This window comes from Bubalus kerabau, chromosome 19 (assembly GCF_029407905.1).
Source record: "Bubalus kerabau isolate K-KA32 ecotype Philippines breed swamp buffalo chromosome 19, PCC_UOA_SB_1v2, whole genome shotgun sequence".
Taxonomy (NCBI): domain Eukaryota; kingdom Metazoa; phylum Chordata; class Mammalia; order Artiodactyla; family Bovidae; genus Bubalus; species Bubalus kerabau.
Window position 1 is genome coordinate 56,579,789 of NC_073642.1, and position 25,796 is coordinate 56,605,584.

Sequence of the window (25,796 nt, forward strand, 5' to 3'; positions counted from 1 at the left end):
CACCACTGATAGCAAACTTCTCCATCCTTCCAGAGCTGGTCTCCGTGCATTTGAACGGATCGATTGTGTGGGTGTTATTCAGCGTGGACTTCTTCGTCTTGCCTTGTTCATTTTATACCTTTGGGAGATTGTTTCATTTGAGGTGTATAGCGTAGGCTCATTCTTTTAATTATTAAGTTACAGATATGCCGATGACACCAGCCTTATGGCAGAAAGTGAAGAGGAACTAAAAAGACTCTTGATGAAAGTGAAAGAGGAGAGTGAAAAAGTTGGCTTAAAACTCAATATTCAGAAAACCAAGATAATGGCCTCTGGTCCCATCACTTCATGGGAAATAGATGGGGAAACAGTGGAAACAATGACAGACTTTATTTTTTGGGGCTCCAAAATCACTGCGGGTGGTGACTGTAGCCATGAAATTAAAAGACGCTTACTCCTTGGAAGGAAAGTTATGACCAACCTAGATAGCATATTCTAAAGCAGAAACATTACTTTGCCAACAAAGGTCCGTCTAGTCAAGGCTATGGTTTTTCCAGTGGTCATGTATGGATGTGAGAGTTGGACTGTGAAGAAGGCTGAGCGCCGAAGAATTGATGCTTTTGACGTGTGGTGTTGCAGAAGACTCTTGCGAGTCCCTTGGACTGCAAGGAGATCCAACCAGTCCATTCTAAAGGAGATCAGCCTTGAGTGTTCTTTGGAAGGACTGATGCTAAAGCTGAAACTCCAGTACTTTGGCCACCTGATGTGAAGAGTTGACTCATTGGAAAAGACTCTGATGCTGGGAGGGATTGGGGGCAGGAGGAGAAGGGGACGACAGAGGATGAGATGGCTGGATGGCATTACCAACTCAATGGACGTGAGTCTGAGTGAACTCCGGGAGTTGGTGATGAACAGGGAGGCCTGGCGTTCTGCAATTCATGGGGTCGCAAAGAGTCAGACACGACTGAGCGACAGATGAACTGAACATATTATCTATGTATGGTATGGACAGATGGTATGGATGTAACAGAATGTAGCTATTCCTCTGTTTAACCAGTCCTCCATGTATTTAATCATCCTCTATTTGTTGTTTCTAAATTGTTTTTACTACAAATAGTGCTGCCACTTGCTGTTATTATCCCATCCACTTTTTAAACACATCTGAAGGTTATATTTGCAGAATTGGATTGCTTGGGTAAAGCAGAGGAATGACTTTCTAACAGTAGAATTTCAGTCATCTGTGACAGGCATGGATGAGATATATTTACACTGGTGCTTTGAGTATGTCAGATTCTGCTAGGAATTGATTGTCCATCCCCCTGCTTCCATATATTCCATGCTGGGGAATGATATTTGTGGATCTGATGGTTTGTTATCCATTAAAGAGAGAAGAGAGATCTCACAGGAAGCCACAGAAAGGTGGCTTCTTGGAGTCTGACCAAGGCTCACTGGTTGGATCCCATCCTGCCTCACTTCTAGAGAAAGACCTTGCTAGATAACACAGCACCTGCACCACTGAGCAGTAAGTTCACCGGAGGTCCTGAGAAGCCTGAGTTCAGGGATCGTTCCACAAAGAAACATGTTTGAACTCTGGCCCCAGAGTCACCTTGCAGGGAAGAGGGAGAAGGTCATTGCTGTTCCTGAGACTCTGAGGATGTGATTCCTATTAACACCACAAGATAGATGATGGATAGGTGGATGAATGGATGGATGGGAGGTGGGATGAACACATAGATGCATAGATACAGATAAGTAGATATCAATCAAGTAAGCATGAACTTAGACTTGTTCTGAATTTGTGCTCTGGCACTTCCTCTTTATGTGACTTTAAGTAACTTCTTTGATCTCTCTGAGCTCCAATTTCCTTGTTTACAGTGGGATTGTCTTCTTTGTGAAGCAGCGCCAGTGGTTATAAACCAATGAGGGTAAATGGCCTAGCACAGTGCCTGGCCCACAGTGGTCTCCTCTACGTGGTTGTAGTTGCTATAATTTATTTTATGACTGGACAGTCTCTGGATGGTATATTGAGGGCATCTCTTTGATAGGGGTCAATGAGCATGTACTTCATGCTCTGTTTGGCCCCTGCCTTCAAAGGAATGAACCTGTAGGGTGTGGTTCTTGGCCTTCTTTCCCTCTCAGCATGCTTGGCCCATGACATTCAAGTGCCTGGCACTCTCCCAGCATGCATTGCACAGGGCAGGATTTCTAACTACACTCATCCATCTCCAGGCTAAGAAAATAATGTTATTATAACAATTACCCAGATCCTCTGAAATTTATATTAAAACAATAAATAAAGGAAAGGCAGTTACCCTTAGATTTGGGTCTCCTGGCTATAATTTATTTGCAAAACAACATTAAGCTTGCACCTGCTGCCTTATAGTACAATGATGGGGGGTGACAGCTAACAGAAACTTGTGGGGTGTCTCCTTCCATTGGGTTTGGGTAAACTCCATTCACTCTCCAGATGTGAAGTGAGGTCGGTTATCACTGGGGTCCAGCCACTTCCCACATGACTACTGAATGGTTCTCTCTTGTAAGACATCACTTTGCTGAGTGCCTGACTTGAGGTGCTAACCCCCGCAACAGGGACCTCAGGGAACCACAGACATCAGGGCCTTAGCTGGTGCCTTGGCTGTTTGGGTAAAGGTCAGGCTTGCCAGGCCTGCCAGTCCCAGGTGGGCTCTCTCAGTCCAGCAGGTAAACACAGGTTGACCTGCCAAAGAAGCCCCTGTGTCTTCAACTAGGGTGTGGAAACCAACTTCACCTAACCCTCCCAGCACCCCAACCCCACCCCATTGGGACCTACTGTTCTCTCCTCTATGCCCTCACAGCATGTTGTTCCTGCAGCTATTAAAACACCTGCTGTAAGTTTTAAATACATCTCTACATCACTTTGCTGACAAAGGTCCGTAAAGTCAAAGCTATGGTTTTCCAGTAGTCATGGATGGATGTGAGAGTTGGACCATAAAGAAGGCTGAGTGCCGAAGAATCGATGCTTTTGAACTGTGGTGCTGGAGAAGACTCTTGAGAGTCCCTTGGACAGCAAGGAGATCAAATCAGTCAATCCTAAAGGAAATCAGCCCTGAAAATTCTTTGGAAGGACTGGTGCTGACCCTGAAGCTCCAATATTTTGGCCACCTGATGCGAAGAGCTAACTCATTGGAAAAGACCCTGATGCTGGGAAACACTGAAGGAGGAAGAGAAGAGGGTGATAGAGAATGAGATGGTTGAATGGCATCACCAATTCAATGGACACAAGTTTGAGCAAACTCTGGGAGATGGTGAAGAACAGGGAAGGCTGGCGTGCTGCAGTCCATGGGGTCTTGAAGAGTCAGACATGACTGAGCGACTGAACAACAACACCTTCCAAGGCAGTATTTTTTATATTTTGTTTGTTAGAAATTCTATAAAATCTTGAATTCTTCATGAAAATGGCCATGGGGTTTACATGATCTTCTATCTGGGAGGTTAGAGCTGAAAACAACACATGGGTGATTTGGAATTCCATTGGGCTCTTCTCTGTAGATAAAAAGAATTGTGGGAAATCAGGCTTGTACAGCTTCATTATGAACCTTCACTATGAACACTGCTCTTGAATCCCACTTTCATCCATTCTGCAGTCAGTCAGTCATTCAACAAACACCTATCAACTCTCACTTTTGTGCCAGACACTATAGTAGGCATATGGTATAATATAATTATATGAGGAAGACATGGGCTGTTCCTTGGCAGCCAACACAATGTGGCTATCTGGCCCTAAATTTTGCTAACATATTGACACCTCTTTCCAGAGTATGAGAAGTCAATTTATAGAATTACTTTTGGAGCATAATTTCCTGGAGCTTTGAAACTATCTATTTTTAAATTTACAGTATGTGTTCATTCACCAAAAATCTGTGTAAGACACTGTGTCTATAGTAGTGGTGAGAGGAGGATATAAAGAAGAAAACATAAAATCTCTACTTTCTAGGACCCAAATCTAAATAACAGAAGTAATATGTAGGCAGAAAATCCAGCCTGTTAATTCCTTTGCGATTGCATGCGGCATTGACTCATTTCTTCATTTTCTCATAAGTCTGTTTGGTGTGTGCTGTGTGCTGAAGCTGTGATAAGGGCCTGTGGAAGAGTTCTAAAATGTAGTCTTGCCCTCTAGGCACTCTGGGGTCTCCCCAGGAGAGAGAAATGGGATTCAGATTAAAGTAGAACATCCAGCCAATTGTACCGGCAGACCAAAATCAGTGGCTCAAAAAATGCTTTGGTGGCAAGGCAGCCCAGCACCAGCCAGTGTGAGCCTGCTGGATGCTTCATGGGGGCAGAAGATTCTGAACCAGTTCTGAGGAATGGAAAGGCCTTCAGGAGAGAGGCAGGGAGGACATTCCAGGCCAGGGCAAGGGCAAAAGCAGAGCTCTTGAAGTGTCAGGAATTTCTCTTTAGAAATGGAGACATGAGGGGATAGGGTAGGGCGGAAACTTGCTCCAAACAGTAGCCCATCCCAGAGCAGTGCCAGGAGCAGTCCTGGGCGGGTTGGGAGGCGGTCCTCATGCTGAATCTGCCCCCTTAAGGGGAGCTGTGAGTTCTCATCTGTTCCTCTCTGTCCATTCCTCAGGTCCTCTGTGGCCCACTCAGGGATGGCATAATGATCTTCACATTCCACTGGAAGTCCTGCCTTCCCTCTGCCTTAAGGAGTTTGCTTGTACAAAAGAAACCAAACACCAGAAACATGTCCAGCATGAGTAGGGTTGAGTGGTACTCGGTGTTAAAAAAAAGTTCCCTGGAAATACCAGCCATGTCCGTTCCCAGAAACTCTCAAGACTCCCAGCTTCTAACTGGGAGACAGAAGGTCAGAGCAGAAGGAGATTCTCCTTGGTCACTGCTTAATTGTCTAGAAGGAGCTGATGCCTTGGACCAGACTCAGGTGTGAAGTCTAGTACGACCCAGCTCTGCTTGGTACCCACAGATCCACAGGGAGAACTCCCAAGGACCTCTGATGATGAGATAGTTTTCCCTCCTGGGAGAAGTTTCCCCAGATTATGCTACATTTTAGTTTAGTTTTGATTGAGACCAAGTTTCCCCACGTGGGCTGGTCTTTTCTGGGTGGCACCCATCCCTACACTATCTCCCAGGAGTGACACCCAAGGCTCCAAAAGGTCCTGAAAGAGAAAACAGGTATCCATGTTGTCACCAACCTAAATCCCAGCAAAATTTCACAATAACAAAGACATTTCTGGTTATGGTGGAATCACCAGCAACATAGACTAGAGTACTAAAGCAGGACAATTTTCATTGTTTATGGACATATCTGTCCTCTGTTGCCATTTGTGGGCCAACAGTTATCTATTGTGACCCATCAAAGCACCCCCAAACTTGGTGGCTTAAACCATAATTCTCATAATCTACACTGAAGCTAGGCTCAGCGGGGTGGTTCTTCTGCTCCACATGGTGTCTCCTGGGCTAGCCCACCAAGCTGGTGTCTTCCTCACATGTCTGGAGTGCCCACTGACATGGCTGGAACCACTGGGACCAGCCTCACATTTCTCTCTCTAGGAAGCCTCTCCATCAGTAGAGGCCAGAATTCTTTACAGAGCAGCTCAGGCCTCCATGGGAGATATTCCAGGAGAACAAGCCCTAATGCACATATCCAGCCTCCGCTTGCTTCATACCTCATAAAGTCCTGTTAGTAAAGCAAGTCGTGTGGCCCAGGCCAGTGTCAAGGTGGAGGGGACTCCCAGTTGTGAATACTGGGAAGTGTGCTTTATAGTCAGCACGGAACAGTGGACCACAGCCCTTCATTTACATGATGTACCAACAAACACCAGCTTCACCAGATCGACCTCCACCCACTAGAACCTGGGGGAGAGGGACCAAAAGAACAGCGTGGCTCCTTACTGGCCATCTCTGGGGACAGACTGTGTGATCTCTCTAAGCCTCACCTGTTAGAAAACAACCACAGAATCTTGCCCATGGAGCTGACATAGGTGAGGTGCTGGACCCATATTAGCTGCCACCAATAACCTCAGATATGCAGATGACACCACCCTTATGGCAGAAAGTGAAGAGGAACTAAAAAGCCTCTTGATGAAAGTGAAAGAGGAAAGTGAAAAATTTGGCTTAAAACTAAGATCTTGGCATCTGGTCCCATAGCAAATAGATAGGGAAACAATGGAAACAGTGACAGACTTTATTTTGGGGCTCCAAAATCACTGCAGATGGTGACTGCAGCCATGAAATTAAAAGACGCTTACTCCTTGGAAGGAAAGTTATGACCAACCTAGATAGCATATTCAAAAGCAGAGACATGACTTTGCCAACAAAGGGCCATCTAGTCAAGGTTATGGTTTTTCCAGTGGTCATGTATGGATGTGAGAGTTGGACTGTGAAGAAAGCTGAGCACCAAAGAATTGATGCTTTTGAAGTGTGGTGTTGGAGAAGACTCTTGAGAATCCGTTGGACTGCAAGGAGATCCAACCAGTCCATCCTACAGGAGATCAGTCCTGGGTGTTCATTGGAAGGACTGATGCTGAAGCTGAAACTCCAGTACTTTGGCCACCTCATGCGAAGAGTTGACTCATTGGAAAAACCCTGATTCTGGGAGGGATTGGGGGCAGGAGGAGAAGGGGAGGACAGAGGATGAGATGGCTGGATGGCATCACCGACTCGATGGACATGAGTTTGGGTAAAGTCCGAGAGTTGGTGATGGACAGGGAGGCCTGACGTGCTACGATTCATGGGGTCACAAAGAGTCGGACACAACTGAGTGACTGAACTGAACTGAACTGATGGTGGATTCTCCAGGAGGAAAGTGGCTGTTTCTGTGGGCCAGCTGGAGCTCTCCAGCTTACAGAGCTATCTTCCAGGGCTTTAAATAAAATTAGTACTGTTAAAAGGCTTTTGCATCTTCCTTTTCTCTCTCTCATTATTAAGTTTAAAAAAAAAAATGGGAAAGCATTGCTCTTTGGGTAAAAGGACTCAGAGAACTCATTTCATTTCTCTCTGCAAAGAAAAGGCTAACATGACCTTAAATGGAGCCGGAGAGGGCAGACCGTAAAATACCCTGCCTCACGTGTCCACTAGTGACTAGTGAAGTCACTCAGTCGTGTCCGACTCTTTGCGACCCCATGGACTGTAGCCTACCAGGCTCCTCTGTCTATGGGCTTTTCCAGGCATGAGTACTGGAGTGGGTCACGTGTCCACAGCCCCTTCCAAAAGGGCACCACGGAGGCCTCTATTCCATGTCCTGTTACTGATGAGAAGACTTTCTATGATGTGGAGACTTTCTATGACCCGTGGTAGAGGTAAACAAAACCAAAACACAAAGCCTTCAGAAGTGCACTTAATTAAAAAGGAAACAGAGAAGCTTTGTGTGCATAATACCTCGTGATTTATAGTAGTCATCCAGTTTGCTCTGGAAACAGGCTTCCTAGGTAAGAGAGGGGTGGCTAGGGGCTGGGCAGCCTCCAGGCTGGCTGAATTCCCTTCCACTCACTCTAGATTATTTTTGAAACATGCTGGGCTTGCTCAAGCCATGCACCCAGGTTCCTTGGGCTTTCGGCAGCAGGGGGTGTCCAGTTTGTCCTCCTTTGGAAAGTCTGTAGCGTTGGCAGGCACTACAGGCTTTGAAATAAGGAATTCCAGGCAGTTTGAGTGGGGACCAGTCCCAGACTTGCCCTGCAGAGGATTGCATCTGCTTCATTGCTCTATTCCTGAGGAGGAAGGTGCTGGAGGTGGTGATGGACCCATCCAGGTTGGGGGTAGGGGGCATGCCTGCAGCCCAGTGGTGACCTGAGAAGACCTCAGGGGTCACTGGTCTGAGGCTTGACTCCTGACTGTGCCACATACCAGCTGTGTAACCCTGGGAAAGTCACGCCATCTCTCTGAGCCTTATTCTACTCACCTCTTGTATAAAGTACAGATGATTCCACACATAAATTTCTGAGCACAGAGAATCTGGCATATAATAAGCATTCAGAAAAATATTAACTGATAAATATTACTGCAAAAAAGAAATGTCCACACGTTGATAGAGCAAGTCTGGCATTTAGGAGATTTGTCACCAAGATTATTTCTCCAAAAGAGTACAATTATGTTTTTCTTTGGGATGATCTTCTTTTTAAAGGAAATAGCCATTTTTTATTTTTTGGAAACATAACTTTTCTTGTTTGTTTGTCCTCCAGTTACAGATTGATACCTGTTTATTGCATAATTTTTAGCATATTAAGGAAACCATAAAAAAGAAAATTAAAATCACCCACAATCTTGTCAGTAGAGATAACCATGATGAACATGAAGATATGTTTCCTTCTGGTTCTTTTTTAAAAATTAATTTATTTTTCATTGAAGGATAATTGCTTCATAGAATTTTGTTGTTTCCTGTCAAACCTCAACATGAATCAGCCATAGGTATACATATATCCCCTCCCTTTTGAACCTCCCTCCCATATCCCACACCATCTCACCCTAGGTTGATACAGAGCCCCTGTTTGATTTCCTGAGCCATACAGCAAATTCCCTTTGGTTATGTATTTTACATATGGTAATGTAAGTGTCCATGTTACTCTTTCCATACATCTCACCCTCTCTTCCCCTCTCCCCATGTCCATAAGTCTATTTTCTATGTCTGTTTCTCCACTGCTGCCCTGTAGATAAATTATTCGGTACCATTCTTCTTGATTCTGTATATATGCATTCAGTTCAGTTCAGTTCAGTCACTCATTCGTGTCCGACTCTTTGCCACCCCATGAATCACAGCACGCCAGACCTCCCTGTCCATCACAAACTCCCAGAGTTCACTCAGACTCAAGTCCATCGAGTCAGTGATGCCATCCAGACACCTCATCCTCTGGCGTTAGAATACAATATTTATTTTTCTCTTTCTGACTTACTTCATTCTGTAAAATAAGTTCTAGATTCATCTACCTCATTAGGACTGACTCAAATGCATTCCTTTTTATGGCTGAGTAATATTCTATTGTGTATATGTACTTCTTTATCTATTCATCTGTCGATGGACATCTAGGTTGCTTCCATGTTCTAACTATTGTAAATAGTGCTGCAATGAACAATGGGATATGTGTGTCTTTTTCAATTTTGGTTTCCTCAGGGTATATGCCTAGGAGTGGGATTGCTGGGTCATATGGTGGTTTTATTCCTAGTTTTTAAGGAATCTCCATACCATCTTCCATAGTGGCTGTACCAATTTCCATTCCCACCAACAGTGCAAGAGGGTTCCCTTTCTCCACACCCTCTCCAGCATTTATTGTGTGTAGACTTTTTGATGATGGCCATTCTGACCCGTGTGAGGTGATAATCTCATTGTAGTTTTGATTTGCATTTCTCTAAAAATGAGCAATGTTGAGCATCTTTTCATGTGTTTGTTAGCCATCTGTATGTCTTCTTTGGAGAAATATCTGTTTAGGTCTTTTCCCCACTTTTTGATTGGGTTGTTTGTTTTTCTGGTATTGAGTTATATGAGCTGCTTGTATATTTTGGAAATCAGTCCTTTGTCAGTTTCATTTGCTATTATTTTCTTCCATTCTGAGGGTTGTCTTTTCATCTTGCTTATTGTTTCCTTTGCTTTGCAAAAGCTTTTAAGTTTAATCAGGTCCCACTTGTTTACTTTTGTTTTTATTTCCATTACTCTAGGAGGTGGGTCATAGAGGATCTTGCCTTGATTTATGTCATCAAGTGTTCTTCCTATGTTTTCCTCTAAGAGTTCTATAGTTTCTGGTCTTACATCTAGGTCTTTAATCCATTTTGAGTTTATCTTTGTGTATGGTGTTAGGAAATGTTCTAATTTCATTCTTTTACATGTAGCTGTCCAGTTTTCCCAGCACCATTTATTAAAGAGGCTGTCTTTGCCTCATTGTATATTCTTGCCTACTTTGTCAAAAATAAGGTACCCATAGGTGCATGGTTTATTTCTGGGCTTTCTATCTTGTTCCATTGGTCTATATTTCTGTTTTTGTGCCAGTACCATACTGTCTTGATGACTGTAGCTTTGTAGTATAATCTGAAGTCAAGAAGGTTGATTCCTCCAGCTCCATTCTTTCTCAAGACTGCTTTGGCTGTTCAGAGTCTTTGTGTTTCCATATGAATTGTGAAGTTTTTTGTTCTAGTTCTGTGAAAAATGTCTGATAATTTGATAGGGATCACATTGAATCTGTAGATTGTGTTTGGTAGTATAGTCATTTTCACAATATTGATTCTTCCTACCCATGAACATGGAGTATCTTTCCATCTGTTTATGTAATCTTTGATTCCTTTCATTAGCATCTTATAATTTTCTGTGTACAGTTCTTTTGTCTCCTTAGGTAAGTTTATTCCTAGATATTTAATTCTTTTTGTTGCAATGGTAAATGGGATTGATTCCTTAATTTCTATTTCTGATTTTTCATTGTTAGTACATAGAAATGCAAGTGATTTCTGTGTATTGATTTTGTATCCTGCAACTTTGCTAAATTCACTGATTAGCTCTAGTGATTTTCTGACACTATATTTAGGGTTTTCTATGTACAGTAAGTCATATGCAAACAGTGAGACCTTTACTTCTTCTTTTCCAATCTGGCTTCCTTTTATGTCTTTTTCTTCTCTGGTTGCTAAGCTAGGACTTCCAGAACTATGTTGAATAATAGTGGTGAAAGTGGACACACTTGTCTTGTTCCTGATCTTAGGGGGAATGCTTTCAGTTTTTTCACCACTGAGAAAAATGTTTGCTGTAGGCTTATCATATATGGCCTTTACTATGTTGAGGTAGGTTCCTTCTATGCCCATTTTTTAATCATAAATGGGTGTTGAATTTTGTCAAAGGCTTTTTCTGCATGTATTGAGATTATCATATGGATTTTTTAATATAAATTTATTTATTTTAACTGGAGGCTAATTACTTTACAATATTGTATTGGTTTTGCCATACATCAACATGAATCCACCACGGGTGTACATGTGTTCCCCATCCTGAACCCCTCTCCCAATTCCCTCCCCATACCATCCCTCTGGGTCATCCCAGTGCACCAGCCCCGAGCATCCTATATCATGCTCGAACCTGGACTGGCAATTCATTTCACATATGATATTATACATGTTTCAGTGCCATTCTCCCAAATCATCCCACCCTCTCCCTCTCCCACAGAGTCCAAAAGACTGTTCTATACATCAGTGTCTCTTTTGCTGTCTCACATACAGGGTTATCATTACCATCTTTCTAAATTCCATATATATGCGTTAGTATACTGTATTGGTGTTTTTCTTTCTGACTTACTTCACTCTGTATAATAGGCTCCAGTTTCATCCACCTCATTAGAACTGATTCAAATGTATTCTTTTTAATGGCTGAGTAATACTCCATTGTGTATATGTACCACAGCTTTCTTATCCATTCGTCTGCTGAAGGACATCTAGGTTGCTTCCATGTCCTGGCTATTATAAACAGTGCTGTGATGAACATTGGGGTACATGTGTCTCTTTCAATTCTGGTTTCCTCAGTGTGTATGCCCAGCAGTGGGATTGCTGGGTCATAAGGCAGTTCTATTTCCAGTTTTTTAAGGAATCTCCACACTGTTCTCCATAGTGGCTGTACTAGTTTGCATTCCCACCAACAGTGTAAGAGGATTCCCTTTTGTCTGCACCCTTTCCAGCATTTATTGCTTGTAGACTTTTGGATCGCAGCCAATCTGACTGCCATGAAATGGTACCTCATTGTGGTTTTGATTTGCATTTCTCTAATAATGAGTGATGTTGAGCATCTTTTCATGTGTTTGTTAGCCATCTGTATGTCTTCTTTGGAGAAATGTCTGTTTAGTTCTTTGGCCCATTTTTTGATTGGGCCATTTATTTTTCTGGAATTGAGCTGTAGGAGTTGCTTGTATATTCTCGAGATTAGTTGTTTGTCAGTTGCTTCATTTGCTATTATTTTTTCCCATTCTGAAGGCTGTCTCTTCACCTTACTTATAGTTTCCTTTGTTGTGCAGAAGCTTTTAAGTTTAATTAGGTCCCATTTGTTTATTTTTGCTTTTATTTCCAATATTCTGGGAGGTGGGTCATAGAGGATCCTGCTGTGATGTATGTCTGAGAATGTTTTGCCTATGTTCTCCTCTAGGAGTTTTATAGTTTCTGGTCTTACGTTGAGATCTTTAATCCATTTTGAGTTTATTTTTGTGTATGGTGTTAGAAAGTGTTCTAGTTTCATTCTTTTACAAGTGGTTGACCAGTTTTCCCAGCACCACTTGTTAAAGAGATTGTCTTTTCTCCATTGTATATTCTTGCCTCCTTTGTCGAAGATAAGGTGTCCATAGGTGTGTAGATTTATCTCTGGGCTTTCTATTTTGTTCCATTGATCTATATTTCTGTCTTTGTGCCAGTACCATACTGTCTTGATGACTGTGGCTTTGTAGTAGAGCCTGGAGTCAGGTAGGTTGATTCCTCCAGTTCCATTCTTCTTTCTCAAGATTGTTTTGGCTATTTGAGGTTTTTTGTATTTCCATACAAATTGTGAAGTTATTTGTTCTAGCTCTGTGAAAAATACTATTGGTAGCTTGATAGGGATTGCATTGAATCTATAGATTGCTTTGGGTAGAATACTCATTTTCACTATATTGATTCTTCTGATCCATGGACACGGTATATTTCTCCATCTGTTAGTGTCCTCTTTGATTTCTTTCACCAGTGTTTTATAGTTTTCTATATATAGGTCTTTAGTTTCTTTAGGTAGATATATTCCTAAGTATTTTATTCTTTTTGTTGCAATGGTGAGTGGAATTGTTTCCTTAATTTCACTTTCTATTTTCTCATTATTAGTGTATAGGAATGCAAGGGATTTCTGTGTGTTGATTTTATATCCTGCAACTTTACTATATTCATTGATTAGCTCTAATAATTTTCTGGTGGAGTCTTTAAGGTTTTCTATGTAGAGGATCATGTCATCTGCAAACAGTGAGAGTTTTACTTCTTCTTTTCCAATTTGGATTCCTTTTATTTCTTTTTCTGCTCTGATTGCTGTGGCCAAAACTTCCAAAACTATGTTGAATATCATATGGTTTTTATCTTTCAATTTGTTAATATGGTATATCACATTGAGTGATTTGCCTATACTGAAGAATCCTTGCGTCCCTGGAATAAACCCAACTTGATCATGGTGTATGAGCTTTTTGATGTGTTGATAAATTCTCTTTGCTAAAATTTTGTTGAGTTTTGCATCTATTTCATCAGTGGTATTGGCCTTAGTTTTCTTTTTTTGTGTTGTCTTTATCTGGTTTTGTTATCAGGGTAATGGTGGCCTCGTAGAATGAGTTTGGAAGTGTTCCTTCCTCTGCAATTGTTTGAAAGAGTTTTAGAAGGATAGCCATTAGCTCTTCTCTAAATGTTTGATAGATTTCATCTGTGAATACATCCGGTCCTGGACTTTTTTTTTGGGGGGGGGGATTTTTGATCACTGCTTGCATTTCATTGCTTGTAATTGGGTTGTTAATAATTTCTATTTCTTCCTGGTTCAATCTTGGAAGATTGAATTTTTCTAAGAATCTATTTCTTCCAGGTTATCCATTTTATTGCCAGTTTAACAGCTGATTTTTCAGTAGAAACTCTTCAGGCCAGAAGGGAATGGCAGGATATATTTAAAGTACTGAAAGGGAAACATTGACAACTAAGATTACTGTACCCAGCAAGGATCTCATGCAAAATTGATGGAGAAATAAAAAGGCTTTCAGATAAGTAAAAAGAGAATTCAGTACCACCAAACCAGCTTTACAACAAATGTTAAACGGACTTATATAATCAAGAAATACAAGAGAAGAAAAAAGATCTACAAAATCAACCCCAAATAATTAAGAAAATGGCAATAGGAACATATATATCAATAATTACTTTAAATGTAAATGGATTAAATGCTCCAACCAAAAGACACAGACTGGCTGAATGGATAAAAAAAACAAGACCCATATATATGCTGTCTACAAGAAACCCACTTCAGACCAAAAGACACATACAGACTGAAAGTGAGAGGATGGAAAAATATATTCCATTCAAATGGGAAGCAAAAGAAAGCTGGAGTAGCAATCCTCATATCAGACAAAATAGACCTTAAAATAAAGAAGATTACAAGAGATAAGGAAGGACACTACATAATGATCAAGGGATCAATCCAAGAGGAAGACATAACAATTGTAGATATTTATGTACCCAACATAGGAGCACCTCAATACATAAGACAAACACTAACAGACATAAAAGGAGAAATTGACAGTAACACAATAATAGTAGGAGTCTTTAACACCCCACTCACACCAATGGACAGATCATCAAAACAGAAAATTAATAAGGAATGTCTTAAATGATGCATTAGACAAGATGGATCTCATTGATAGCTTCAGGACATTCCATCCAAATGCAGAAGAATACACCTTCTTCTCAAGTGCACATGGAACATTCTCCAGGATAAATCACATCTTGGGTCACAAATCAAACCTCAGTAAATTTAAGAAAGTTGAAATCATATCAAGCATCTTCTCCAACCACAATGCTATGAGACTAGATATCAATTACAAGGAAAAAAACTGCAAGAAACACAAGCACATGGAGATTAAACAATACGTTTCTAAGTGACCAACAGGTTACTGAAGAAATCATAGGGGAAATGAAAAAATTTCTAGAAGCAAATGACAATGAAAACACGACAACTCAAAACCTATGGGATGCAGCAAAAGCAGTTCTAAGAGGGAAGTTTATAGCAGTACAATCCTACCTCAAGAAACAAGAAAAACATTGAATAGACAACCTAACTTTACACCTAAAAGAGCTGGAAAAAGGAGAACAAAAAAAAATTAGTAGAAGGAAAGAAATCATAAAGATCTGAGCGGAAATAGATGAAAAAGAAATGAAAGAAGCAATAGTAAGATTAATAGAACTAAGTGCTGGTTCTTTGAGAAGATAAGCAAAATTGACAAACCTTTAGCCAGACTTATCAAGAAAAAAAGAAGAATCAAATCAACAAAATTAGAAATGAAAAAAGAGAGGTTACAACAGACAATACAGAAATACAAAGGATTATAGGAGACTATTGGCAACTATATGGCAATACAGGATATCCTTCTAGTTCTTTCTCTTATCTTCTTTAAAAAGGAGAATATGCTGAGAATACTATTTTCTTACTTAGTAATGTTCCTTTAATGATACATCCCAAACATCTTTTAATATCATTAAATATTTCTTCTTTACCATAATCTTATTTTATCTTATTGGCCATGCCATGTGGCATGTGGGATCTTAGTTCCCTGAGTGGGGATCAAACCTGCACCCCCTTCATTGGAACCACTGGACCCCCAGGGAAATCCTTGCATAATAATTTTAAATGTCCTTGCAAGATTCACTGGATGAATGTAACTCCAACCCCTACTTCCTGAGTACCCACATGTTGGGTAATTCACATATAGGAAAGGACTCACAGAGTTCTCTTTGAGGTATGTATGATTACTATCATCTAATCCATGGCAAAAGCAAGCCCGGGGTCATAGCACTGGTCAGAGGCAGAATTGGGATTCAAAACTGGTTTGTTTGCCTCTAGAACCAAAGGACTTCCCATTCCAGAGATGGGCTGGTTGCCCCCAGAGGAGAATGTGGCCTGCAAGTGGTGGGTATGGCAGGGTGACCTTCCTCTAAAACTATCTCTTTGGAGGGAGTCAAGGATTCTTTGAACCTGCTCAGTTAAGAACCTGCTCATACAAAAAATGTGAACCATTTCTTTCCTAAAAAGGATACCCAAATGGGCAATAAAACATACAAAAAGGCACTCATTTGCATTACTCATCGGGGCAATGCAAATTAAAATCCCCATTTGATGCCACTGGAAAGGCTGGAATGAAAAAGGCAGGCAATACCAAGTGTTGAAGTGGATACAGAGCAACCAAGAGCTCACATGCCCCTGTTGGGTATGTCAATCCGTGAAACAGACGGACTGGGACCTGGGACCCTGTGCTGAAGTGCTGGACTGCTTGCACCCGGACAGACATCTCCTCAAGCAACAACATGCAAAGAAACTACATGGGACTAAAAACAGCTGCGTGCATGCACAACTGGGGTAAATTCTGGGCAAAAAATACAAAAAAGACCAAAACACCCAACTGCCACTTCTAAAGAGCTGGGAGCAAAAATTGTGTGTCGGGAGCAAAAGCAGGGTACTGCACATGCCCCGTGCACTCAACACCATAAAGAGGTGGGCAAAACACTGAAGCCACTGTCCTGCCTGACCCCTGGACACACCCCTACTCTCACCCCATATAAGGAACCAGCTCACCCAGCCTCAGGGAGCAAGCCAAGGGACCTGTTACTTGGTTTTGCTCCCTCCTGCAACCACAGAACACCAATGAAGCCTTGCCTGAGTGTCTTGGCCTGGCCTCTTATTAATTTCTGTTGACTGGGGAAGGCCAAGAACACTGGTCAATATCACAACCACTTTGGAACCTGCTTAGCAGTATTGGCTCAGACGGTAGTGTCTGCCTACAATGTGGGAGACCTGGGTTTGATCCCTGGGTCAGGAAGATCCCCTGGAGAAGGAAATGGCACCCCACTCCAGTACTCTTGCCTGGAAAATCCCTTGGACGGAGGAGTCTGGTAGGCTACAGTCCACGGGGTCGCAAAGAGTCAGACATGACTGAACAACTTCACTTTCACTTTTCACTAAAGCTGAGCAAGTGTATTTCCTACAGTCGTAGGTGTGTGCCAAACAGCACTGGGCATGTGTGTACCCAAAACGAATGTATTAAAGTGTTCTTGGTGGCACTATTGGTAATAGCCCTACGCTGGAAAGGATTCCAATGTCCATCAGCAATAGATTGGGATAAAAGCAATATGGTAATGAGTGTACCTAAAGAAACTCAACCCTGAATATTCACTGGAAGGACTGATGCTGATGCTGAAGCTGAAGCTTCAATACTTTGGCCACCTGATGCAAAGAGCTGACTTATTGGAAAAGACCGTCATAATGGGAAAGATTGAAGGTAACAAGAGAAGGAGACGACAGAGGATGAGATGGTTGGATGGCATCACCGACTCCACGGACATGAGTTTGAGCAAACTCCGGGAGATAGTGAAGGACAGGGAAGCCTGGTGTGCTGCAGTCCATGGGGTCGCAAAGAGTCGGACATGACTGAACAACTGAACAACAATGAGTATATCACACATCAGCGAAAATGAACCCATTATTGGTGAGCAAAGAAAGGTAGCCTCAAAAGACACATACTGGATGATTCACAGGAAGAACACGTATGAAGAACAGGCAAACGTGATCTGTGGTGTTAGAAGTCAGGGTAGTGGTCACCCTTATGAGGGCTTGTGGAGGGGGCTGACTGGAGGGACATGGGGGGCAGGATCCTGGGATGCTGGTAACATTCTGTGCCTTGACCAGGAAGCTTGCTCCACGGGTCTGGTCATCTCATGAAAGTTCATTAAGCTGTACACGTAGGTGCATTTTTCTGTGTATGTTATGCTTCAATAAAAAGTTGAATTATAAAGGCTCTCCAAGAAGGAATAGACTGCATTCTTCCCTTTTCTCAGCAAATCCAGGGCTCCAGCCAGCCAGTGTGGTGGTCCCGCCCAGGCCCCTTGCTCTGGCCTTTGAAAAGCTCTGCCAGGCTTCCCCCATTTAAGTGGCACTAGTGGTAAAGAACCCGCCTGCAAATGCAAGAGACATAAGAGGCTCGGGTTTGATCCCTAGGTTGGGAAGGTCCCCTGGAGGAGGGCATGGCAACCCACTCCAGTATTCTTGCCTGGAGAATCCCATGGACAGAGGAGCCTGGCAGGCTACAGTCCATGGGATCGCAGAGTCAGACATGACTTGGCACGCATGCCAGGCCAACAGTGGCCCTCTGCCACTGCTGGGCCAAAGTGAGCCAGACAAGTGGACACTGCCCACCCTGGCCACTGTTCCAAGCACCAGGTAAAACACCTGAGTTTTGGGGTTAAAGCTTGGGAGTGGCCAGATGCTGCAGCCAGGTGCGTCTGTCACCAGGGATCGCTCTGTCCTGCCTTGGGGACCGCATGGTGCCCGGCATGGAGCCTCACTCATGACTTGCGCAGGAAGGAGCTGCCCTCCCCATGTTCCCACTCCGACCCCTGTCCTCTGCCAGGTCAAGAAATTCAGGCAAGACTTTATTGGTGTTGCCACGACTGAGAGACTAAGCACATTACCAACACCCAGAGATAAACATTGTTAATATTGTCATGAGTGCTCTCCCAGCCTTTTTTTTAAAAAATAGTTCTGTTTATTTTTTTGGCTGTGCTGGGTCTTCCTTGCTGCTGGGGCATTTCCTCTAGTTGTGGGGCGCGGGCAGGGGCTACTCTGGTTGCAGTGCCAGGGCTTTTCATTGCAGTAGCTTTTCTTGTTTGTGGAGCACTGGCTTTAGGGTGTGAGGCTCCCGGGCTCCAGAACACAGGCTGAACAGTTGTGATACAGGGGCTTAGCTGTTCCGTGGCACGTAGGATCTTCCCAGACCAGCGATGGAACCCGTGTCTCCTGCATTGGCAGGCAGATTCTTTACCTCGGAGCCACTGGTGAAGCCCTCTCCCAGCCTTTTAAAATACAACCTCTGGAATAAATGGCCCCACTGACTCTGCTTCCACGGTAGTGCTCCGGGGAGCCGTTTCTCCGGGCCTCCTGGCTCAGGCTCACATCCCTCTCCCTAAACTCTGAGGACGTCTTAATTGTTCTCCTGGTGCTACTTACTCCCTCATCCTCTCCCCCCCACCCCTCATTCCCATCTGCTTCTCTCCCACTGGAGTGATTTTGTCCGCATCTGATCACGTGACTTCCTCATTTAAAGTTCTTCGGCACCTTCTCGTGACTCGTCCTTTACCCGGTATCAGGCCAGTAGTGACCACGCCCTGGCCCAGTGCTTACCCCACCCCGACACTCTGGTCATACCTAACACTCTCCCCATAAAGAAGCCCCCAGAAGCATTCTTCTGTTATCATTTGTGGATTCCAGGAGTCGGAGGGTCCTTCAGAGCCCCCACATAAGCCCACCGTCAGCTCCTTGACTCATCCCTCCCACACTGCCATCTCAGGGGCTCCTCGGGTCTCAATGCCTCCATGCTGTTTACACGCTGCTTCCTTTGCCTAGGATGTGCTTTCTTCCTCCTCCAACTGGCAAACTCCTATTCATCCTTCAGAACCCCATCCATCTGTGGGAGAGAATGGATTTCTCCCTTCTCTAAGTCATTCCTCTATCTAGGCAGTTGGCACTCACTGCTCTGTATTGCAAGCATCTGATTTCAGTGGCGTCTCAACTGCCGATGTAGGATTTCAAGCTTCTGAAAGGCTGGCTGGTGTCCTGTCCATCCCTATAGTGGTCATCTGACCTGTGTCGGGCAGGGTGGGATGACTCAGCAAAATGGTTTTGGAGTGAATGAAGAATAGGCTTATAACCAAAGACTTTCAACCCTGCAGAGTTTTTCTGAGAATGAGAAGGTCTCTCCACTGCTGGCACTGAGAGCTTCCTCATCCCTTTGGTCTGTGGGTCCTGCCTCCATGGGAGAGAGGGCACCATTGTTTTTTTTCGTGCTGGTTTGGCTGGTTTCTGGTCCAGGTTCCAGGAAATATAATAGAGTGGAGACAGAAGCAACGTTATCTTCACGCTGATTTAATAGTTTCCAGTCTGACAAGAGTTGAAAGATACGAACAAGGCCCTCTGCTCAACCCTGTGCTCCCCGCCTTGATGCTGGTACCTGAAATTTCATACCCGGACGTCCTCTTCTCTCTGCCCAGCTCTTTTTAAAAACGCATTATCCAGTATTGTGTGATTCCGCTTCCATGAGGTTCCAGGAAGAGGCAAATTCATAGACAGAAAGTAGAACTAAGGTTACCAGGAGCCAGGGAGGGTGGTGCCATTGGAGAGTTCTTGTTTAAGCACAGAGTTTCTGTCTGGGATGATGAAACAGTTTTGGAAATGAATGGTGATGACAGTTGCAGAATTTTGTGAATGTAATTAATGCTACAGAATTGTGTACTTTAAAATGGTTAAAATGGTGAATTTTATGAGATATATATACACACACATATTGCCACAATTTTTTTTTTAAAAGCTTTCATCTGATAAATAAGAAAAAGTACATTTTCAGAGTCCATATTGAGCCTGGGGGCCTACAAGCTTTCCTTTTTGTCCCCAGGATGGGCTGTCCCCAGTTTGGGGAGTGTGAATTCAGCGTGTACACGGGTAGCCTGCCCTCGCTGGAGGAGTCCTTGGAGCAGCTGAAGGACCCGGTGACCTTCCTCCTGGGGGGCAGCTTCTCCCTGGGAGGGGTCTGGGAGGACGCGGGCCTGCCCGCATACAAGGTAGGGACTGGTCCATGGGAGCAAAGTGACCTGAAAATGTGGATTATCTTATATTTTCCTGCGGTGGGGAGAACACTGGAGGAAGGAGACCTAAGCTCTGGCCCCTTCCTAGCTGTGCAACCCAGGACAGGCAGTGAGCCTCTCTGAGCTTGTTTCCTCCTCTGGAAAATGGGAGCACCAGCCTCTCCCCTGCCCACCGCTGGGTCTGTAACGAGCACCCAGCCTGCCCCTGAACGTGGGGGTCCAGCCCTTCTGGACAGATTACTGTGCTGTGTAAACCAAGCCTGCTGGGAATTTGTCCGGCTCCTTTGACTTTGGGCATCGCAGTGAGATTTCTGAAAAAGCTCCCTGGTGTCAGGGAGATGTGCCTGGCTGGGTAAATGCCCAGGGATTTGTGGTGGAGCCTTGAGCAGGCTGCTCACTGCTGGGTGATGTTTGTCAGGGAAGCTGGTCACATTGTTGGCCGGAGGCAGCTGCTGGTGGTCACAAGCACAGCGTGGCCGTGTCTCCAGGACTTGCCTGCCATGGGCCCACCTCCCTGCTGTGTCCCTGAGGTTTCATTCCAGCCACAGCCTGTCACGGTGGGGAGAGAACCAGGTCCCTCACTCCACTAACCCCTTCCGGACACTCATGTGACGTCTGGGAATTCACTCTGCTTCTGAATGGATGGGCAGCCAGGGTCAACAGCCGGCCCCAGGTTTCTTTCTTCCTCTTTTGACATTTTTGCCACACCTCGTGGCACGTGGGATCTTATTTCACCGACCAGGGAATCAAACCCACACTCCTTGCACTGGAAGTGCAGAGTCTTAACCACTGGAGCAACCAGGAACACCCAGGTTTTTTTATGGCAGTCTCAGATTGGAGATTTCATCTTGGGTCCAAGACATTTATTAAATCTTGCCTGGAGAATTCCCTGACTAGGATCCCACAAGCTGCGTACCATGGCCAACAAACAAGCAAAATGAAACAAAAACAAAACCTATTGAGATCAAAAATAAATAAATTAAAATGAAACATGCCGGGTTTGGGCTCCTGCCGGAAGGGCCCGAGCTGCCTTGAATGAGGAACAAGTCTGCCCACAGTGATCGCTGCTTTTCATGTGTGAAAACTGTGTCTGAGCAGTTTTCTTGAAGGTTGGGAAGGATGGGGGCAGAGCTGCAGCTGCTGGCTGGGCCCGGGAACATACCACTGTTTATAGCAGGTAGGAGCTGAAAGGGGCTCGAGGTTCATTGTGGGCGGCCTTTCATTTTATTTTATTATTTATTAATTTATTTAATAAGTAAATAAATTTATATTTCATTTTAATTGGAGGATAATTACTTTACAATATTGAGATTTTTTGCCACACATCAATATGAACCAGCTGTAGGGGTACATGTGTCCCCCCCATTTTGAACCCAATCTCCCTCCCACCCTATCCCTCCAGATTGTCACAGAGCATCGGCTTTGGGTGCCCTGCTTCATGCATCAAACTCACACAGGCCTTTCATTTTAGATGCAGAAACGGAGGCTCGAGAGAGAAAGGAACCTGCCCAAATCCCAGGCTGGAACCCAGGACTCCTGGCTCCCATCTGCAGAACGCCCAGAGTGGAGGTGTGACGATTACCAAGATGCTTTGCATGGAAGTGTCCGTCGCTACTCACAGGAAGTGCTTGATAGAGCATGGCTTAGCCACACCTCAGTTCAGTGCTTACCAGGTAGCATTCTGTTTAACACTGACTCCTCTGCTGGGAGAAATGGCCAGGCTGCCATGTGGATTCAGTTGATGGCCTTGAGGGGATGCAGTGAGCACCCCCCCACCTCCCAGGGAGGTTCCTTGGCTTCAGGGAGCGCTGCCTGTCTCCTGTGAGCCTCCCTGGCATATGCCCTTCCCAAGTGCTGTTAGTCAGACCCGAGCCTGGCAAGCACACCAAGGTTTCATCCTGCTGCCGACAGGGTGCTAACAGCAAGCCCTTCAGGTGGCTGCCAGGACTGTCCCGGTGGTTTAGCCTCCTGGCCATGTACTAAATCTTTCATAAGCCCCACTTCAGGGACCAGAAACCGTTCAGGAAGAAAAAATAACAACCTCATCAGTGAAAGTCACACAGGTCACCCTGGGCAGCTTCTGCTGAGGAAGAGGAGTGAGCAGGGGTCTGTAGATGCAGGGGGGCAGAGGAGACCCTGGGTCCCCTTTGGAGGTTCCCACTCCCTATGGACTCTCTGCCTCTGATTCTCCAGGGGCCTTCATGGGCCCCTTGAGGTCTATGGAGAAAATTCAGAGGATCCATGAAATTGGGTGGGAAAAAAATTTATTTTTTAATTTTCATAGCTTCAAACTAAAATTGAGCTTTCCCTTTCATTATGAATGCAGTGAAAACGCTGCACCATGTCAGCAGACCCGGTGATTTTGTGGCTGTCCAGAGAAATCAGGCATTTTCATGTCACACTGAAGTTCCTTCCTGATATCTCAGAAATATCCTATACGCAGATCACCACTTCAAAATTCCAGGCAGAGGTCTGCCATTTTGCTCCTTGAGTTGCTAATGAAGACACATACGAATTGCCATATCACAGTTTTTTCATAATTTGATAACTGCATTTGCAACATAATTGGTTTCCTTTGTAATCCTATGCATTTCCTTTTATGCAGGTAAAAATATGACTTCCATAGCTGCATTAGACTACCAAAGGGGTCCAGGGCACATACAATGTTAAGATTCTGTTTTAGATAATTACCAGCAATCTTCCTCATCTCGACATCACATAAAAGTAGAAACTGTGTTCTCGTTGATAGCTTCTTGGACTTCTTCCTTCATTCTGCTGCCTTGAACTCAGTGCTCAGGGCTTTGATCTGTGCTGATTCTTTTTTTATATATATTTATTTCACTTGATTTCTTGGCAGACAGCTGTGTCTTATGCCATCATCGCTGGCTTTTGCTGCCCTCTTGTGGTCACAATGATGCCCGCTCCCAAGGACAAGCTGGGAAGGCTGGTGCAGGCCACTTGGTCCATGCCCGGGTGAGCAAGGACAAACCCATTCACAGTGGTGACCCAGGTCAGTGTCCACTCTCGTTCATGGTTCTGACAGCTGCACTTGGACTTCAGCCCAAGAAGACAGGAACTTGCTGTGTTCCTGAATTCCCCTGATTTGTCCTCATCTTTCCCAGAGGTCCCAGGAGTTAAGGTCCTGGACAAGACCCAGATTCCAGCAGCGGTACTAGGGCTGGGCTTACAGATGCCCTTCAGGTTTGAAGGCAATGCCCTTGGTTGTAGAGCCAGCCTCATCCATTAGTCCCTGTGAACGTCAAATGAAGCTGGGGTAGGGGAAGCAGGTGGTAGGGAATGTCAGCTGAGTTGTTTGTCTTGAGATTTGAAATCATAGTAACCACTAATCTAGGCTATTGTTTGGTGGCGTATTTGAGCAGGGGACGGCTCTTTCCAAATGTTAACTTGAACTGAAAGCCACTGATCCCCAGTGTATTAACTCAATCTGACAGCAAGTGAACAACAGATCCAAGTGTGGAATCTTCCCAGGCCTCTTGGAGGCTCTCAGAGGCCTGATAAGAGCTTGGGATTTGGGCTTGGGTGAGAGTCAGAGTTCAGCATAATTGAACTCGCTCAGCCGCATAACAAACAAAATCAGACAAAGCCCGCATTCTGTAAAAATGCAGGTGGCACTTGCCAACTCGCTCACAGAAAGATGGTCTCAGGACCACCCACAGCAAAGGGTCTGCTGAGTTGTTTTATCATTAGTAGATGGATGGTACCCAGCACACCCATCTTTGCTGTCCTTTTTGAGTACTGATGGCCATTGGTAGGGACACTGTTGGTGGTCAAGCCACAGAGTTTCTGTCTGGGTCATGTGACAGTCTCTAGCAAGATAAACTCAAGATTGCTGGTTTTGTTAGCGATCTGTATGATAGCAATGCTGAGCAAAAACTGCCCGCAAGTCTGCCCCAGAAATCATACTAGGCATTTCAGATTCCATGCTCTGAAACTGGGGCTTCCCTGGTGGCTCAGACAGTAAAGAATCTGCCTGCATTGTGGGACACCCGGGTTCCATCCCTGGGTGGGGAAGATCCCCTGGAGAAGGGAATGGCAATCCACTCCAGTATTCTTGCCTGGAGAATGCTATGAACAGAGGAGCCTGGGGGGCTACAGTCGCAACTATTCTTCTCAAAATGGATTAGAAGTCAGCACGCATCCTGGGCTGTTAAAGAGACTTCTGGCCTCCTCCCCATCCTTCTCCAATGCAATTTACAGCAATTCTGTGACTGGAGTTCCTCTTGGAGAAAGAACCATAAACTACTCAATGGGTCCAAATTGGATTGTACCAGCCAGTACAAAACCCCGTGGGATTCACTTTCTTTTTCCATCAGAAGAACTGTTGGGCATCAGAGATCTTTCCAAACCTGACTACGGGGAGGTTGTGGTGTGTCAGCCTGGGCGTGTTCCAGTGTTCTGGCCTTCTCAGCTGACCAGCTTCTCAAAGCTGTCGGCAGCTGCATTATGTCTGGGCTTAAGGGGGCTGTTACTCGGACCTAGGAGAGAATTGGGTGGGTCTCCAGTTCCTGAGTGAATAAGGCTTATGGTGCAATGACTTAGGGGCTTCCCTGGTGGCTCAGATGGTAAAGAATCTGCCTGAAATGCAGGAGACAAGTTCGATCCCTGGGTAGGGAAGATCCCCTGGAGAAGGGGATGGCGACCCACTCCAGTATTCTTGCCTGGAGAATCCTATGGACAGAGGGACCTGGTGGGCTGCAGTCCATGGGGTCGCAAAGGGTTGGACATGACGGAGTGGCTAAGCACTGACACTTAAGAAATAAAGCAAATGGCTAAGCAATGACTTAAGAAATAAAGTCATAAAACACAGGAGTGCAGCCCACAATGAAGATCTGTTTTTGTTCTTTTCACTCCAGTGCTGGGCCCCACCATAGGAGCTTGACTTTCAGCTCAAACATGGGTTTTTTTTTTCCTTTTTCTTTTTTTTAAACTGGAATATAGTTGATTTATTGGGTTGGCCAAAAAGTTTGTTTGGGTTTTTCATACCATCTTTCAGAACTGAATGCAAAATTTTTGGCCAGCCCCATACAATATCGTATTAGTTTCTTGTATATTTCTATCAGCAAAGGCTAACAGCCCATTCCAACAGAAGGACCAAAGTGTTGCTTGACCTTTGGGGACATTTTTGGACGTTGGTGGAGCTTTGAAAGCCAAAGTGAAGACAAGCAACTAAACGAAGCATTTCACATGGTGTTTGTCAGACACTGGTCAGTCCATTTTTTCGAAGGCTGAGGGTGATATTACAATAAAGTGACACACGAGGGCGCCCTAGCTAGCACACAGTTAGGTAGGGATGTGACAGAAACATTAAAAATAACTGTTGCAGCCCATTGTCCTAGACAGAAGAAAATTCTAGCCAGGTCAGCCTGGCTTATATTACAAACAATAGAATTTAGTGCTACTTTCAATTTATTTTTCAAGCTTTTATGGAAGCTTGGCTATCGGAATGACCTCATGAG

General features: G+C 44.3%; 1 protein-coding gene across 1 annotated transcript in view; it reads left to right on the forward strand.

The window, feature by feature from the left end:
- The first annotated feature begins 4,618 nt into the window (after nt 1–4,618).
- The window catches only part of DGLUCY (D-glutamate cyclase), a 60,414-nt gene continuing 39,236 nt past the window's right edge, over nt 4,619–25,796 (forward strand). The window contains 8 exon segments of the mRNA XM_055555898.1: nt 4,619–4,715; nt 17,521–17,597; nt 17,817–17,902; nt 20,130–20,409; nt 21,873–21,992; nt 23,177–23,293; nt 23,296–23,329; nt 24,657–24,830. Coding sequence (XP_055411873.1) covers nt 4,619–4,715; nt 17,521–17,597; nt 17,817–17,902; nt 20,130–20,409; nt 21,873–21,992; nt 23,177–23,293; nt 23,296–23,329; nt 24,657–24,830 — 985 coding nt within the window.